This window comes from Lissotriton vulgaris, unplaced genomic scaffold, assembly GCF_964263255.1.
Source record: "Lissotriton vulgaris unplaced genomic scaffold, aLisVul1.2 SCAFFOLD_901, whole genome shotgun sequence".
NCBI lineage: Eukaryota > Metazoa > Chordata > Amphibia > Caudata > Salamandridae > Lissotriton > Lissotriton vulgaris.
The window spans coordinates 462716-481069 of record NW_028241589.1 but is presented as its reverse complement, the minus strand read 5'-3'; the positions used below and the strand labels follow the sequence as shown (position 1 = coordinate 481069).

The following is an 18354-nucleotide window of genomic DNA, read 5'->3' as shown; positions in this document are numbered from 1 at the left end:
GCTGAAGGACTTCAGTGAGGTTAGTTTTGAGTTGCCATAGGCAGGCCAAGGGCCTCAGCTGCTCTACGGAGCACCACAGTATGTAGCGCCCTCCTCCATGGCCCCAGCAGGAGGGGAAAGGAACCCAGGCTCAGAGGAGAGGTCAAGGCCACCTGCATCCTCTGAACTTGGGCAATCCCGACCAAGATTCCCTCGGTAACAGGGATAGTCATTTGCAGGCTCCGGTGCCTGCTGCACTTTGGCATGGGTGAGCCCACTTATAGGGCTCAAAGGGAAAGAAATTAGCGATCAGCCTGCGATCAGCCTGCGCTCCCCCTGATCTGAGCAGTGCCCTCCTTGCGCCGAGTGCGCTCTCCTTGGGGGACAGACTAAGCAGTACAGCATCCTAAGCGCTCCCCACATGCTAAGCCCCAAAGACCACAGGGCAGGGCAGGGCTGGGCCCAGGCAGGCCAGCTCACAGGGCTCTCCAGCAGAGGGGCAGTCCCTCGTGCGGGTTCCTCCTGGGGCCCAGCAGGTACAACCAAGCACCTAAAACAGCACACCTTACATGGGGTCCCAGCCCCAATATTTATACTATGTTTTGTCTTTGTTCAACCCTGGCACAGTGCTTGGGGAACCAGTCCCAACTGGCTCTGGGGGGTACTGAAGCACTTTGTTTACAGTGCTGACGCCCTCCTTTGTCAAGTTGGCCTCTGTCCTCAGACACCACAGGGGGGCGGAGCCAGCCTTGAACAAGGCAGGCATAGACCTATTCAGGATCAGGAGCTACTCCTCCCACTGCTCCAAATGCAGATCTGGCCATTCAGCCTAGCGCTGACTCACCCAGCCCCTCTGGACCCACACACCTCACCAGCCCCGGTCACTCCAGAGCCAGGACATGCACTACACAAGATCCAGGCAAAGACACATAGCACACAGAAATGCCATCTTCTAAAAGTGGCATTTCTAAAATAGTGATCCTAAATCTGTGCACACCATTACGCAGCATTTATTATCACTATTACAAACTTGACCAGGCTGCTACTCTCATATCCGGGATTACCACTGAAACTAATACCCAATGCATTCCTATGAGAGGGCAGCCTCACAGCAATGAGAAACCAAAATGGTGGTTTGTCACTACCAGGACATGTCACGCACTTAAGGAACATGTCCTACTTTTTGCCAACAATGCACCCTGCCCATAGGGCTAGCTAGGGCCTACCTTAGGGGTGATTGACATGCAGTAAAAGGGGGGTCACAGACGTGGCACGCACTTTAGGTGCCACGTCACAGCAGCAGTAAACTGTGCACCCAGGCCCTGCAGAGGCCTGAGAGGTTTGAAAGGCTACTTTGGTGGCGCAATCAGTGCTGCAAGCCCACCAGTAGCATTTAATTTACTGGACCTGGGTATCCGAGATACCACTTTACATGGGACTGACAAGTAAATTAAATACACCAAATCGGTGCAGACCAATCTTACCATCATCTTTACCACAGAAAGCACACGCACTTTACACTGGACAGCAGTGCTGAAGTGCCCTGAGTCCTAAAACCACCAACACAAAGTCAGAAAAACAAAAAAAGACTAAAAGGAAGGCAGATTGCACCTTACTTGCATGGGATAGCACTGTTTCTCTCCATGTACCCCCTCACAAAACAGAAACAATTCTCAATTTGATGCTAGCCTATCCGCTGTTCTAATTCAACAGGGTCCCAAAACCTGTATTCTCTCACTTTGTCTCTCCTCATGAAAAGTTACCTTTGCACTCCCACAAACCGTTCTCTGTGCGGCAATCCCAGTCAAGACCTCGACACCTCCGGCAGTATTTTAATCACATAGTCAGGCTCTCCTCCGAGTGAAATAAACAAGTCTTTTTTGCTAACTTTTTAGGCATCTAAGGCTCACAATACTGAAATTCAGATTCCAATCTGCTTCACAGCTCTGAACTGGTGGCCAAGTACTAAATGCCGAGAATTGAGGTTTATGGCTCTACTCAAAATCGAACCCTACAAGAGTGAGGTCTTTACTTCTTTATGTAGTTTAATAACAAAAACAACCAAAAATAATAATGCCATTTATACAGCGAACAGCTGCTGCAAGGAGTATCCCAGGTCTCAGCAAAATAAGTAACCTTATGCTACCTAAAACTAAAGATCATTAAAATCTAATGACAAAGACAGGTCTTGAATGGCTTTTTAAAAATGGATACTGTAGAATTAAAGGAATATTATTCCAAAGTTTGGAAGTGAGGTAAGTAAAAGACCTGCCACCTATTCTGGCCTTACGACCTAAAGCAGCATACAGTTGTTGGATCTAAGAGATCTAGATTGTTGGTAAGGCTCAAGTCTTTTCCTAACTTTAACAGGACCTTTTTTGGAAACAAAGCTCTGTGGATGAAGACAAATGCTTTAAATTCAATGCATTTAGACACTAGTAACCAGTGCAAACATTTTAAATGTGGGATAACAGGTTGTCGAAAAGGAATTGCATTTATCATTCTAGCTGCTGCATTCTGAGAAATCTGCAGCCTCTGAATCAAATAGCTACAGTAAGGACAATGTTCTTCCTGGTAATCCAGGAGCATGTTGAGCATTTTGTTTTTTAAAGCTTTAGGTTTAATAAAATATATGAATTAAATATGCTGAATTTGGGGTGCAAATTATGAATTGGTGTCAAATTTTGTGGCGTTTCAAATTGGTAGAAAGCTGTACAAGGTTCCTCCTTACAGAGATGAACATATTATAAGGCTCCTCACTACTGCCATAAACTCGAACCAGACCTGATGAACACTCACACATTCAGGTTCTCACCTTTGGCGTCTCACCTGGCAACAAAAGATCTGTGAATTGGTATAGGAGGGGACGGCTCCAGGGATTTTTGAGAAGATTGGATGGGAACTGCTGGGCGTGGAAGAGATAATTACTACTGCTACTACTTACGAATAAAACTGCTAATAGAGTAACAGAAATGATGGAAGGACAAATATTAATAATTGTCAACATTGCAACACTCGTCTTACGTGAATAGGATCCATGGATTCCAGACTGTGTTAAACATCTTTGAAGTTCTTCTGCATCAACTTCCCCATCCTGAAAGACAGAGAAAACATTTACATTTGTGCTCAATATATATGCGCAAATGGTAACTTGTTTGGTTTCAGGTTAATTTAATACCATTGAGACAGACTGAATTGTAAAAATGCCTTGCAATGCACCAAAACAAATAAATTGACAGTCTCACAGCGCTGATCTCAAATTACTAATATGAGAGGCCTTCTATTTTGTTTTGCTTAAATCTTGTATAATTATGCATACTAATTTAGTCCACAAAGCAGAGAATTTGCACAACAGTTACAGGAGAAGCCTAGTTTAAGTTGCACTTTATTTTCGTTAGAGAATCCCATGATGGGATCGGAAGCTTCACACAGGACCAAGAAACTTTACAGAAAATATTCCAAATCTTATCACTGGTTTCATAAAGGCATCTATTATTTCCTGGCCATAACACATAAATGTTGGGGGGGGGGGGACGACACATGGGCCCAGTCTTTACCTGGGTTTCTCCTCAGACGCATACTGCTTATAATCTGTGGTATCTCTAGTGGCAACAAAAGAAACCACAAGTTATGTTTAAAGTGGGAAAAGAATGGTTAGGTCCAGGCATTTTTGGGCCATTTGCCATGCGGGTGGTGGGTGGCATAAGAATTACGACGACAGGCGGATGAAAATGGTTTGCAAATTCTACCTGCCCGTATGAACATCAAAAAGGTAGATAATCCCATGATCCGGGTACACAAGCGGGGTTAGTGGGATTCATAGCAGACTATAAAAGTTGCTAAACCACCATGACAAGTTAGTCAAAAGAAAGACAAATGTCAAAAACCGACGACTGCACACAAATCATTTACTGTATATTAACTTAGTAAAACACGATGTATGATGCTCTGCATATTGTTGAGTTTCTCGGAATGGCAGCTTCAGTGCATCCGTCTTATGTGATGGGGGACAGAAGGGGCTAAAGCAATGGGGGTTACATTTATAGCCACTTGTCGACAACTTTGGTGTTTAAGCATCTCTATATTGCATAATGTTCATTAAAAAAAATCTATTCGTAGACACCAAGATGTAGCCAATTTGTACATGTGAGTGATGGGCATTTGATTTTCATGAATCTCCATAACTGGTAAACCGTTGGATGTTTCAGAACGTTATGAGTTCATACTCTTTAATGATGTGTCAGTTATGCTCTCTTTAAAGAGTCTTACATAAAGCAATCAAAGATTGTGTTAACGTGATCATTACTCATTCTTGGGCATGTGAAAACAATTAGTGTGTATCTAACAAATACACTAGATCTCTTCTTCACTACAGTCTCCCACCACCCCCACCTACTCTAACGCTCACAAAATCATGCAATCGCAACACAGCTGTCAAAAACAACAAACTCTCAAATTGTTCTCGTACTAGCACAAGTAGGAGTGGATTTAATCTTTATTAACGGATTAGTATCTACATATATGTCGGCAACAAGCTTGAGGAAAATCCGTATAACAATTACTCAATTCTTGGTTAGGTAAAGACTCCCCCTCTTCCCCCCCACCACGATCTGTGTTTACAGGGTCCCAAGGAAATGCTAGAAACGTTTTCCAAGAGGAGTCAACTGCCAATCCTCCAGTTAGCTCTTAAAGCGACATTACAGACCTCTTGGGAAGGCATGCTCTGAACTGGACCAAATCAATTAAGGACAGAGGTGTTGTAGAAGGATGGATAAAATGTATCCTCCACTAAGACTGAGGTTTCTCCGGAACTTCTTTCTTCAGGTCGGAGACGGAAAACACATTTTTAAAGACAGTTGATGCAGTGGTCTGGGTTTTATTCCTACATTCAAAAGTATAATTGAGGGGAAAGTTCAAATGAATATGCAGTTAGTTTATCAACTTTGGCAAGCTCAAAAAATAAAACTAGGATCTTTACTCTGGGGGTAGCCAGTGGCCATGCTGCCCAATAAAAGATGTGTGGCTCTGCATGAGAACCCAGTGGTTAAAAACCCAGGTGGAGACCCAATGATTAAGAAGAATTATCCGGTAGCCGAGGGACCTTAAAGGAGATAATGCTATTATTGCATGTTAAAAGCCTCAAAGGGTATGAAACTGGTTTTAGAGAATTACATGATACGGGTTAGCAAAAGCTTGGGAAGCAGTCTTCAGTGCAGGGTTTGAAGTTAATTCAAAAAAAGTTATTCAAGTACAGCTCCAATAAAGGCATTACAAGCAATGGTCAACTGGATCGTTATTGGGTACGAAGAGCTCACTAGTTCTACAGATTTAAAGTGCTATTAAAGCCCATATCACAGCACATCAGAAAAGAAGGGAGGCAGGACAACCCGTCAAGTAAATAAATGAATAAAGAACAACTTAAAAGCGATGTAATACCAATAACTATTTTTTCCAGAAAGATTTACAGTCAAGGCAAGAATGCACCTAGTAAAGCCAAATTAGTCTCAAGACTCATTCGTCTCATTGCAGTACAAAGTAAATAGGGGCACAGAAAAGGCTTGAAAATATGGCATTGCATTCAATAATTGACTAGCTAATCATGGGCCCAGCATTTTTGTAACAAAGCAGTGCTTCAACTCATAATAGCAGGAAATGAGTCGTGATAGCGGGCAGTACCAACAACGCTATATCCTCCAACAGCTCCCAGACAACTCATGTTGGACCACCAAATTCATACTTATTTTTCTCACTTGCCCACAACGCCTCACAAGGTTACAATCATACAGCCCACTTCTAAAATTCACCGTTCAAGTTAATAGATTTCAGAAGAAAAAAAAACTGTTACGATCAGCCAAGGCTTCTTGACTTTTCAATGGCTGCTTCAGGCATTAATATTTGGGCAACATTCAAATTGGCAGTACAAACTACTTATCCGAAGTAAGGTGAAAATAGCACTCTAAAGGTTTACTTCAAACACAAAAAGTAGCAATTCCATCATCTCTTGGAATGTAGACATTCAAGAAGCAGTTTTATTTTTAATTCTCCTAGTGAGTAAAAAAAAGGCAAAACGAAATGATGGGAGTCAGTCTGCATTCCATTTTCTAGGCTGCGATTAGGACTATAATTAGGTTTCAGCCGGATGCCTGCATCCCTTCTAAACAGCACTGTTTTTTTTTAATAAACTAAAGTCTGAACCCAATAAGGCAGATAAATATGCCTGCAGAGGAAGATGCAGGATGAAACATTAACAATAAATCAGTGTTTGATAATTTCTTGATATCCTTAATAGACGAACACATAAATGACCCATACTTTGCAAAGCAATGCAATGCAGTGTTTAGCTACAAATTGCGAATTATTATCTTTAACTTCTACTTGATAATCCCACCTGGTGTCCTCTTCACACCACTCAACTCATGAAGGCTGAAGTCTCTTCAACAAATGATCGAGATAAAAGATTCTCTGCAACGCAAATCAAATCTAATAAGATCACTGGCATAAAAAAGAAAAAAACACTAAATACAAATCAAATGAATACCAGTAGGCTGGGTTTTAAAACTTATTCTGAGTTCACACAGGAACACGCCCCAGCAGCAATCCGAAAACTCTGTCCAAGCAGTAGTTTTGTAGTCAGTCATTCTTTACCTGTTTCATGGTAAAACATATCCGGTTTCTGGCAAGAATATATTCAAACTCGCCAAGCTGGTTTATCAGCACTAGAGTCAACATTTCAATCGCTAACCAAAGGGGTGGAATAGAGAACACACAAGAAAGGACAACGTTGCTGCTATAAACATGCACTAGATACATTACCTTTCTGGAAAACAAAAACCTTGAACAAAATGGGCTACAAAAGCATCCGAATCGTGTTAAGAGAAATAGAAAAATTAAAAAGGGGGGCAGAGATGACTTGTACAAAGGCCAGACATGGCATCAATGGGTTAATAAATTGTCTATAATTAGTTTTGGAAAATATAGATTGTTAAACGGGGGGGGGGGGGGGGAAGAGATAATTTGATGAGTGATGCAAATAGTTTGCAATCCTGTGCTTTATTTCCTCAAAGACTCTTAAACATAGATCACTGCATCAGCAATTCAGGTCAATATGGGGAGAGATAAAAGCAACATAAAAAAATATGGCCTTAAAAGGGGGTGGGATTTAAAGCTATTGATCAGATCAAATTGAAAAAGATTTAATAAGGCTACAAGCCATACAACAATTTGACACTATTACGAGGTGAACAATGGCGTCTTATAGGGGCATACAAAAATGTATATACAAGCACCAGTGATTCTGTACTGCAAGCCCACCAGTAGGATTTAATTTGCTGGCCCTGGGTATCCGAGATACCACTTTACAAGGGACTGACAAGTAAATTAAATACACCAAATCGGTGCAGACATATCTTACCAGGTTTACCACAGAAAGCACACGCACTTTACACTGGACAGCAGTGCTGAAGTGCCCAGAGTCCTAAAACCACCAACACAAAGTCAGAAAAACAAAAAAAGACTAAAAGGAAGGCAGATTGCACCTTACTTGCATGGGATAGCACTGTTTCTCTCCATGTACCGCCTCCCAAAACAATTCTCAATTTGATGCTAGCCTATCCGCTGTTCTAATTCAACAGGGTCCCAAAACCGAAATCACTCAATGATTTATCATTGAGGATTTTTTGCAATGTTACTATTTCTGGGATAGATACGTTGAACTTTGAGTCTTCTTATTCCGAGTCCATAGCATCCCCATTATCAAAACTCTATATTAGAACAGTGATTTTATTTCTCTTCCAAGAAGCGTAGATAATAAACTTTTTGGAAACTGCATGATGAAAATGGAACGGATGTTACAACTACCAACATTAATTGAGGCCCTCTGACCTCAAACTCTTTCTGTACATCAGTGAAGATAGATAAAAAGGGACTTTTCAGACTAAAAACCATTGTTTCTTTATTCAAAAAAATTGGGGTAAAGAAATTCTTGCATTTATTATCCTGGAAATGATCGTTTCGGTAACAACCTTTTTACTAGAATACTACTGGGGGAAAAAAAATGCTTCACCAGAACTCCCCAATTGCATGTTTCTTGGCCATCCCATACATCACAATGAAATTGGAAGACGTTCGAAATTGGCGGACGTTCAAATGTCAGCAAATAGTTCACTCAAAAAATAAACAAATAAAAAAGTTCTCCATAACCCAGTGTTTTCAGTCATATTTTCACTGTCACTGCAGAATGGTAAGTTTTGAGATCCTCCATCATAAGTGCACTCCTATACCATAAGCCAAAACTACATATCCCACATTTTTCAAGTTATGTTATATGATTCTTGTACAGCGCATGAATCACCCGGTGGCATCTCGGCGCTTAACCTGGGGGTAGACATAGCGGGTCAGGATGAGTAATTCAACTGCGGCACTGGAGAAATGTTGATTTTCGCAACGCCTCAGGTAGCGAGTTTCAAAGTTTGGGGGCAACGTATGAGAAGGCTCTGCCTCCTGTACGGCTCAAGCGGATACGTGGGACCCTGAGGAGGGCCTGGGAGTTTGATCTAACGTTCTATTCAGATGTATACTTGTGTAGCTTCTCTTGTAGATAACGGGGGCCAACCCCTTTGAGGGCTTTGAAGGAGCGACAACAGGTCTTAAAAAGAACTCTTTCACTGGCAACCAGTGGAGTTCTCTAAGCAGGGGAAGAGAAGGAAATCCTGGGGGGCGGTTCAGAACCATCCTGGCTGCAGTATTTTGAATCGCCTGCAGTTTGGCGAACGCTGTATCTCCTACTTCGGCCAACAATGCATTCCCGTAGTCAAGTTTGCTCATGACCAAAGCCTGAACTCCGGTTCTGCTATGTTCTTAAGGTAAATAGGGGAGAGTTTTGGGGAGAGTTTTGCATAGCAGCCGGAGGCTGTAGTAACATGACCCTGCTATGGATTTGATGTAATCTTTAATAGAAAGTTTGTGGTCTGGTTGGATACCCAAGTTTTTAACTGAGGAGGAGGGGGCCTCGTTCAGCTCTGCTGGCCACCAGTCGGCTGACCAGTAGTGGGCAACTCTACCCAGGAGCATAAGTTCAGTTTTTCCCGGGTTAAGCTGGAGGCATCGTTCCCTCATCCACTCCGAGATAGCCAGCATTCCTCGTGAGAACCGAGATTTCTCATCCATACGGTTTTAGCCGATCAAAAATAGCAGCTGTGTATCGTCAGCATATGAGACTATCTTGAAGCCGAAAGGTTGCACAATTTTCGCTAGGGGGGCCACATAAACGTTAAAGAGTGTGAGGCTCGGGCACGAGCCTTGTGGAACGCCCTTATCTAGCGGAAACTTTTGAGATTTGAAAGAGCCAAGAATGGTAGTTTGGCATCTGTCCGTAAGGAAATTCCTTAGCCATTTTAGGGCCATAACCCGATGCCACACTCCAGTAGTCTCTCCGCCAGCAATTGAGTATATAGTATCAAAAGCTGCGCAGTGATCTAAAAGGATCAGTATCATAGAGCCTCTGGCGTCGAGGGCGAGTTGTAACGAGTCAGTAACAGCCAGAATGTCTGTTTCTGTGCTGAAGCCTGACTGGGAAGGATCAAGGATTTTATTGTCTTCCAGGTAGTGGCTAAGTTATTCGTTTATCGCCGATTCTAGGGGTTTTCCCAATAGTGGCAACAAGGATATGGGTCTGTAATTTCCCTAGCACCTGGGGGTCTGCAGATGTTTTCTTCAGAATGGGGTGCACAAACTCTTCCTTCGAGGTGGGTGGAATATAGCCCGTATGAATGGAGGAGTTAAAAAAAATTGAATTAAAGGGGCACAAGTGGGAGAGAGAAAGGCATTGGTACTTGGAGGGCATAGATCTGCTGGAGAACCGAATTTCACAACCCGAAGTAAGTTATTAATCTCTTCAATCGAGATGTGAGCTAACGGATTGAGGTGCCAGTAGTTGATGTCTGGCAGTTGTCTCCGGACCATGTAGGGTCAGTAATGGGTGGGCTCACAGTCGGGAAATTAGAATAGATTGTGGCAATTTTGTCCTGGAAAAATGTTGCTATCGAGTCACATAGTAGTTGCGATTGGGACGGTGACTGTTTACATGCAGGTGGGAAGGAAAAATCCTTAACTATATTAAGGAGTGTTTTCGCCGAATTTTCCGCTTGTTCTATTTGATTGCGGAGATAAAAGCATCTGGCTGCTTGGATTAGTTGGTGGTAGTGTAATAAATAGAGATGATTTGTAAGCTTGTTTATCCAGAGTGTTTTTTGTCCTCCAGCGTCGTTCTAACGCTTTACATCGTTATTTTTCATTTTTTAGGTCGCCCGAGTACCAGGGGGCAGGCAGCCGAGGTGCTCTTTTTCACTGGTATTGTTACATCAAATGTTTTTTCCAGAATGGAGTTAAAAGTATCCAGCAAATCGGTGGGATCCTGCTGGGGTTTACCTGGATCTACCCATAGTTGGTTAAAAGTTGTTAAAGGTTTCCAGAGTACATTTTTTCCAAGGTCTATTTTTGCTATGTTTTGGCGGTTTCTTGGGGGGGGGGGGGGGGGGGGGGGGAGGGTATGGTCGAGACGTCCATTTTGGCCTGGAGCTGGAGGGAGAATTGGATCATAAAATGGTCTGTCCATATCAAGGAGAGTTAGGAAGATACTCTTACGACTTCTGAGTTTGAAAAAAATAAGGTCTAATGTGTGGCCAGCACCATGAGTAGGACCACTTACCCTTTGTACTAAACCGATTTTATTTTATTTTTATTTTCAGAGTTTTATATAGCGCGAACAAGATCTTTGCAGATATCAGAGCGCTTTACATAGAAGAGCACATGAGGGAACACAGTCAAATAGGTAGGTCGATAGTTCACAGAGTACAGAAGGGAACATGAGGGAACAAAGTCAAATACGTAAATCAGTAGATCATACAATACAAATAATACAATTGGGTGGCTGCAAAGCAGTCAAGTGGGTGATAAGACAGCTCGTACAAATAGATAAGTGGTCAAGCAAGTAATAAAGATCATCGCAGGGTGTTGATAGGGTTCGAGATAGTAGTACAGGTGAATTTAGCCATGAGGATAGCTTTTACTTCTTTTTTGAAGAGTGTAGTGGAAGAGAGAAGCCTGGTTTCGGGAGGGAGTGAGTTCCAAATCCTAGGCGCCATTCCTGAGAAAGAGCGCTTGTATGTTTTCTCCTTCCGGAATCTTCGAGGTTTCAACAGAAGATTGTTTGCGCCCCTCGTGTTTCTGGTTCCCCCAGAGATTGTCAATTTCTGAGCAAGGTAGCCGGGTGAGTTTAGGTGTACAGCCTTGTGTGTCATGCAGGCTATTTTCAAATGTATTCTGGCTTCAAACGGCAACCAATTCAAGGATTTCAAGTCAGGGGTGATGTGGGAGTGCTTTTTTGACCCCGTGATAAGTCTCGCTGCAGCATTTAGAGATGCTTTTAGTGGTGCAGTTGTAGTTAGTGGGAGTCCGCAGAGGGAGGTGATGCCGTATTCAATTCGTGGGATGACTAGTGTTTGCACCGCTGTTTGGAAGTCTTTGGCTGGGAGGTAGGGTTTAAGTTTCCTCAAAGTATTGATCTGGAAGTTCGCTCCCTTAGTAGCTTTGCTGACATGTTGCTGCATGTTGAGATTGGTGTCGAGTGTTATGCCTAAAGATTTTGCTGATTCCACGATGGTGGGTTGGACATTGAGTGCGGTTAGGAGTTTAAGCCAATGTTGAGTGGTGGTTATCTTCGATGGAGGTGCGATCAGAAGGAACTCTGTTTTCAGGGCATTGAGTTTGAGGTGATTGTCGGCAAGCCAGGATTGGGTGCATCTGATCGTTGAGTTCAGGAGCAGGATGTCATTGGGAGATTGCAGTTTGAGGTAGAGTTGGGTGTCATCGGCATACATGTGAAAGTGTACATTGGATTCTTGTAGCAGAGTGGTGAGCGGTTCCATGACTAGGTTGAACAAGGTTGGGGATAGAGAAGATCCTTGGGGGACGCCTAGCGTTACAGGTACTGGCGTGGACATCAGGTTGTTGCTCTTGAATTTCTGCGTCCTGTTGCGGAGAAAGGAAGTGAACCATTTGAGGACAGTTCCAGATAAGCCCATTCTTTTGTTTAGTAGTTCTGTTAGATTCTCATGTTTAACGGTGTCGAATGCGGAGGAGAGATCGAGAAGGATGAGGAGGCAGGTATCATTTTGGTCTAGCATTTGAAGTGCGTCGTCAATTATGTGAGTCATAGCCGTTTCTGTGCTGTGTCCTGCTCGGAAACCTGATTGGTGAGGGTTGAGGAGATCGAATTGTTCAATGTGTTTAGTCAATTGTAGTTGTGCACATTTTTCCAGCAGTTTGGCGAGAGTGGGGATATTGGTGATGGGACGGTAGTTGTTGAGATCCGCGGGGTCGGCTGTTGGTTTCTTTAGTAGAGGTGTGACCTGACCAACTTTGAGGGAGTCAGGTATGCTTCCTTGTTGGAGAGAGCTGTTGATGATTTTAGTCCAGAGAGGGAGAATCAGTGGGGTAAAGTCTTTTACTGCGAAGGCAGGGAGGGGGTCCGTGAGGTGATTGGAAGGTTTCAGGGTGCTAAGTAATTTGCCAATTTCTTCTTCCGAATATGTGTCAAAGGTTGACCATGTCGCATTGTTTTTTGGTTCAACGGGTGCTGGGCATTTGGGTTTGGAGTAGAGGCTTGCGTCAGTGAGGAGATCGCTTTTTATTTTGTCGGTTTTTTGGGTAAAGAAGGCAGCGAAGTCTTCACATGAGGGTACCACACTCCCAGTGTTGAGTGGTTGTGGTGGCTCTTTGGATTGTGATTTGATTAGCTCAAACAGTTTTCTCGGGCGGTTCTTTGCTTGGTTAAGTTGGAGGCGGAAGAAGTCCGATTTTGAGCGTTTTATTTTCCTGAAGTAGGCGTTTCTCTTCTTCTTCAACTCTTTTAGGTGCACTGCAGAGGGGGCTGATCTCCAGGCCCGTTCTGCCATTCGCATGTCTCTTCTATCTTCGTTGAGACTCCCGTCGTACCATGGTTTGGAGATTTTAGTGGCGACTCTTTTTAGTTGCATAGGTGCAGCCTCATTGATTATCGAAGTCATAGTGTTGAGATAGTGGTCAGTCAAGGTTTGGACGTCCGAGGCGCCTGCAGGAGGGAGTAGGAGATTGCAGCTGTTAGGGGGCAGAGAGCCAGGGTTGAGCTTTTTCGTGTTTCTTTTCCAGACCTTGGGCTTGGAGAGCTGCACCGGGTTGACTTTGATTTTTTCGTTGATAAAGAATGTGATAATGTGGTGATCCGACCAGTCACAAGGTTGGATGGATTCAAGTTGGATAGATTGCTCCTTGGAGATGATCAGGTCGATGATGGAGCCTTTCACATGGGTCGGACTGTTGCATATTTGGGTGAGGTTCAGGGCATCGAGGAAATTTTTTAGACTGTTTACCACTGCGTCGCTGCTGTCATTCCAGTGGAGGTTGAAGTCACCAAGGTATATTTGGGTGAGCTGGCGACCGGAATTGGTTGAGATCATATCCATGATTTGTTGGGAGAAGGTGAGGTTGTCCCTGGGTGGGTGGTATATGCTGTGCAGAGTGCATATCGGTTTGCCCTCACTGATGATGTTGAGGCAGATGTATTCACAGGATGTTGGGGATGGCAAGGATGTGGAATTGACTTTCTGAACAGAGAGGTTGTTTTTGTATATGCATGCGATTCCGCCACCTATTTGGCCTGTTCTGTCGTGCCTAATAATGTGGAAGTTGGGAGGAACCAGAATGTCCATTATGGGTGTCGAGGATTCAGTTAGCCACGTTTCAGTCAAGATGATTAGGTCTAGGTCCTGCGATAAGAGGAGTTCAGCAATGGCTGCTGAAGGTGGAAGTGAGCTTCAAGACATCAGGGTTTGTTGTGTCTTCCCCATGAAAATTAAAATCCCCCAGAAGAGTGAAATTACTAGAGGCCAACGCGTGGGTGGCCATAGGTTTTTATCAAATGATTGATAAAGTTTGTTTTGGTGCCGATATAATAGTGCCCCATCCCAGGATGTGCATGGCGAGATAGTGACTCTAAAAATTCCTAATTCCGTAATAGTGACACTCAACGTTGAGAGCTATTGCACTTTTAAATTACTCTTGAAAGCAATCACTATACCGCCCCCTGATTTCCTAGTTCTGTTTAAGTAAATACATTTGTAATCAGCTGGCATGGCTAGATTAATAGCATGGTGATGCGTATGAGTTAGCCACGTTTCTGTAATGAAACATACATCGGGGAAGTGAATGGAAAGGAGGTCCCAGATCTCGAAAGGATGTTTTACCAGGGACCTGACATTACATAGGATGTATTTCGATATGTTATGCTTTGGAGTGTGGCCTTTTAGGGGCTTAATGACCGGATGAGAGGTGAAAAAGCTTTGAAATTAATTTTTTTATGCAGGCCAGAAGGCCCTCTAAAATAGCAGGGAATGAGAGGCCACCACAACTCCCCCCTCCGTACTTATCGGGGGCGGTTGATCTTATCTCTCGCAGCATGCTTGCCAAGTAGATGTGTCAGGAGGAGGATGTGGCCTCGGGGATGAATTGAGCAGCCTCTCCCGCCTCGGTCTGGCTCGGACAGGCGCAGGCGGGCTCGCCTTTGGCGCACCGGCAGCGCACCCGAGAAGGTATGCTCATTTTATAGGGCAATATACCAGATCGGCTGCAACAACTAGCCCGCCATACCAAACAAATGACCCCCAAGAAGGAGGCTTCAGTGGTGTGGGCCCGGTGTTCGTGTCCTTCTCCAAGCAACACCTAGTCAGCTGTTCTGGAGGTGCGGGAGGCGCGTGTGCAGGTAAAAACAATTTAAAATAATTTCCAATAACAAATGTGCAAATTTTAAAAGTGCGAGCAAGAAATTACGTGGGTACCCGGCTTCCGCCTCAGGAAATCCCCAAACAGGTGGGGACACTGTGATTAGGTCTTATTTCATTTCAACTGTGCTTTTTCCTCCAAGTTTCCAGAGTTGCAGTATAGCTGGTCACGGTGAAGCAACTCCGCAGACACCGGCTCCACTTACACCTTATTCTTAAGGGCTTTGAAGGACAACTAAAACACACATTTTTCAGCCACTCAAGCTATCGCACTAGCAAAGACATGCCCAGCTAGTGCACCAGAAAAACAATACATCCCCACCTTGGTGTTTTTTGGGCACTTTTATCTGATGCCCAGGCTCGTCACAACAGTGTTTTATGCATTACAAGTAAATAAGAAATAAATTCCCGACAATTTGATTTAATTTATACAAGAAAGTTAACGTCTTGCTTTATATCCTACAGAACTACTACATGGGTACTCGTATCACTGTTGCAAAACAATCACAGATTAACAATGATTATGAAGCTGGTTCATCCCGTAAAATCGTGAAGGGTGCCAAAATGATAAAGACCCGTCTGAATAGCAATAATGCTATATTTATTATGGTTCTGGAAAATATTTCCGATAAAAGTTATGGCCCTATATTAATCTGCAGAAACGAACACATGTATCTAGAGAGTGAACTGCCTGGTGTAATCCAAGAGATTAAACCCAGTTTGCACTCAGGAAATTTGTAGCCACACTGAATGCGGATTCACGAATTTAGGGGCTCGCCCAAACTTCAATTGACTCTCTTGCACACTTTACCTGTCGTAACAGGAGTAAAGACGTTAAATTAGGTATCTTCATAAAATGGTGTGCATTCAGAAAGCAGTAGCCTTTTACAGAAAATCTTTTCCATACAAGGCTAAAGGATTCTTACCTCCTACACTTTAGATGCTGCCACAGAAGGTTTGCATACCTCAAAAGTCGATCCCATAACATGTGAAGATTCAGTATAGGTTTAGGTGTGGAACATCAAGCCTGCATTGGAAACAACAGGAAGGACTTTAGCCTTTGTTGTAGTTTGTTGGTTAAGAGCGACAGGAACTTTCTTAAAACCTCTTCAAACAGCCTATACCTCCAGTTTGCAATCAAAACCTACTGGGTATGACACATTCTCAAGTATTTGATGCCTGCAACAATCAGGTACTACTTCAGACAACCCAATTTCAGACCCAAACTTAACACTCGGAAATATTAAAGCCAGGAAAGTATTGATTAGATTTCTCATTCATGAATTGTGCAAAAAATAAAAAAAAAGGCTACCTGCAAAAGAGTGGTGGAAATGGGTGAGTGAATCTAAAAGGTATTCTCTACCAGCACAAAAGAAAAGTCAGAGTATAAGCTTATTTGGCGATTGTTTAGTTTACTCATGATTAACACTGGCCTTCTATTACCAACATTAATACCACGTAACTCAGTAACAGTAAAAAAAAAAAAAAAAAAAAAAAAAAGCAACAAAAAAAACTTGCGGTCGGCATCCACACCAATCAGTTCAAATGTTTTTTAGATGCATTTAAAAGGGACATTTTTGTGTGCAAAGGGATATTTAGAGAGTTTGCACTATTAAACTACATAAGTGTCGTCCCTACTAGGGTGTGAAAAGGTTGCATCTTCCTTGACCAGGCTTCCAAAAGACTTACTTCAGAGGCAAGAGTGTAGCAGGGCGAGGGGGGGGGGGGGGGGGGGGGGGGCAGAGTAGAGCAGGGGGGGGGCCCAGAGTAGAGCCAGGGGGGGGGGCCCAGAGTAGAGCCAGGGGGGGGGGCCCAGAGTAGGGGGGGGGGGGGCCAGAGTAGAGCAGGGGGGGGGGCCCAGAGTAGAGCAGGGGGGGGGGCCCAGAGTAGAGCAGGGGGGGGGGCCCAGAGTAGAGCAGGGGGGGGGGGGGCCAGAGTACAGCAGGAAGGGGGCCCAGAGTACAGCAGGAAGGGGGCCCAGAGTACAGCAGGAAGGGGGCCCAGAGTACAGCAGGAAGGGGGCCCAGAGTAGAGATGGGGGGGGGGGGCCAGAGTAGAGATGGGGGGGGGGGGGGCCCAGAGTAGAGGGGGGGGGCCCAGAGTAGAGATGGGGGGGGGGGGGCCCAGAGTAGAGATGGGGGGGGGGCCAGAGTAGAGATGGGGGGGGGCCAGAGTAGAGATGGGTAGAGCAGGCCCGGCCCCCCCAAAGTAGAGCAGGCCAGGCCCCCCCCCCAGAGTGGAGCAGGCCAGCCCCCCCCCCCCCCCCAGAGTAGAGCAGGCCAGGGCCTCCCCCCCCCCCCCCCCCCCAGAGTAGAGAAGGCCAGGGGGCCCCCCAGAGTAGAGCATGGCGGAGGGCCAGAGTAGAGCATTTCAGTGTATAGTGAAGTGGCGTACAATCGCATACAGTATAACGGCATAAAGTGGTGTAGAGAGCAGTGTAGATTAGCGACGTACAGTCTATTGGCATAAATTGCAGGGGCATGCAGCGGAGTGTTAGAGGAAAGCGAAATAGCCTGCAGTTTACTAGCACAGAGTGCAGTGTTTCAGATTACAGGGACGGATAGTGGAGTTGTGCAGGGTAGATTGGTGTGGTCTAGACTGGAGTGGTGTCAATCAATCATAGGTTTGTATAGCGCGGGCTACTCCCCCGGAACGGGTGTCAAGGCGCTGAGGGAAGGTAGGGGTGGGTCCACCGAACCTGCAGGGTCACTCAGTTGCATCGAAGAGCCAGGTCTTGAGGTCCTTTAGGAATGTGGGGAGCGATGCGGTTTGTCGGAGGTGGATCCATGCCTTTGCCGCGAGGAGGGAGAAGGAGCGCCCTCCGGTTCTGCTTTTCTTGATTCGAGGTACGGTTGGGAGTTAGAGTTGTGCCGAGCGGAGAGAACGCTCGGAAGCATGGAACGCGAGGCAGTGCGTGGGTGAGAAGCTTAAGGTGATCCGCCTCTCTAAGGGAAGCCAGTGCAAGGTCCGTAGGTGTTGGCTGATGTGGCAGTAGCGTGGTAGGTTGAGGACTAGTCTGACGGCGGAGTTCTGAGTTTGCGGGTGAGGTTCTTGTTGAACCAAATTGCTGATGAGGGTGTATGCGACTGTTTTCCACTTAAAGGTCTTGCAGAGTAGGCAGAGTGTGTGGTAGCAGGAGGAGTTGATGGAGGGGACCTGGCGGTCCATTTTGAGTTCGGAGTCCAGGATGGTCCCTAGGTTGCATGCATGCATGGTCTGTGGGGACGGGGTCCCAGAGGGTGGGGCCACCAGGTGTTTTGGGGGTGTGGCCCCATGTGGAGTAGCTCGGTTTCGTCTGTGTTGAGTTGACGGCAGTTGCTCTACATCCATCTGGCGACTGCTTCCATTCAGTCTTGAAAGTTGCGGTTGGTGATGTTCGGTTTGTTGTTTAGGGAGAGAATGAGTTGGGTGTCGCCTGCATATGATTGGATGCAGAGTCCGTGGGATCTGGCGATGGCTGCGAGCGGGGCCATGTAGATTTGTAACAGGGTCGGGCTGATTGAGGATCCTTGTGGGACACCGCAGGTGGTTGGTTTTGGTTCCGAGCAGAATGGCGAGAGTC

General features: G+C 45.0%; 1 protein-coding gene across 2 annotated transcripts in view; it reads right to left on the bottom strand.

Moving 5' to 3' along the window:
- LOC147670609 (grancalcin-like) overlaps positions 1 to 18354 on the bottom strand; it is a 185499-nt gene that overhangs the window by 124897 nt on the left and 42248 nt on the right. For both annotated transcript variants that reach the window (XR_015303646.1, XM_086948133.1), the window contains exon 3: positions 3004 to 3073. Coding sequence is in view for 1 of the 2 variants with exons in the window: in XM_086948133.1 (XP_086804259.1) it covers positions 3004 to 3073 (70 nt within the window). In the remaining variant the exon portion in view is untranslated. The remainder of the gene's footprint in view (positions 1 to 3003; positions 3074 to 18354) is intronic.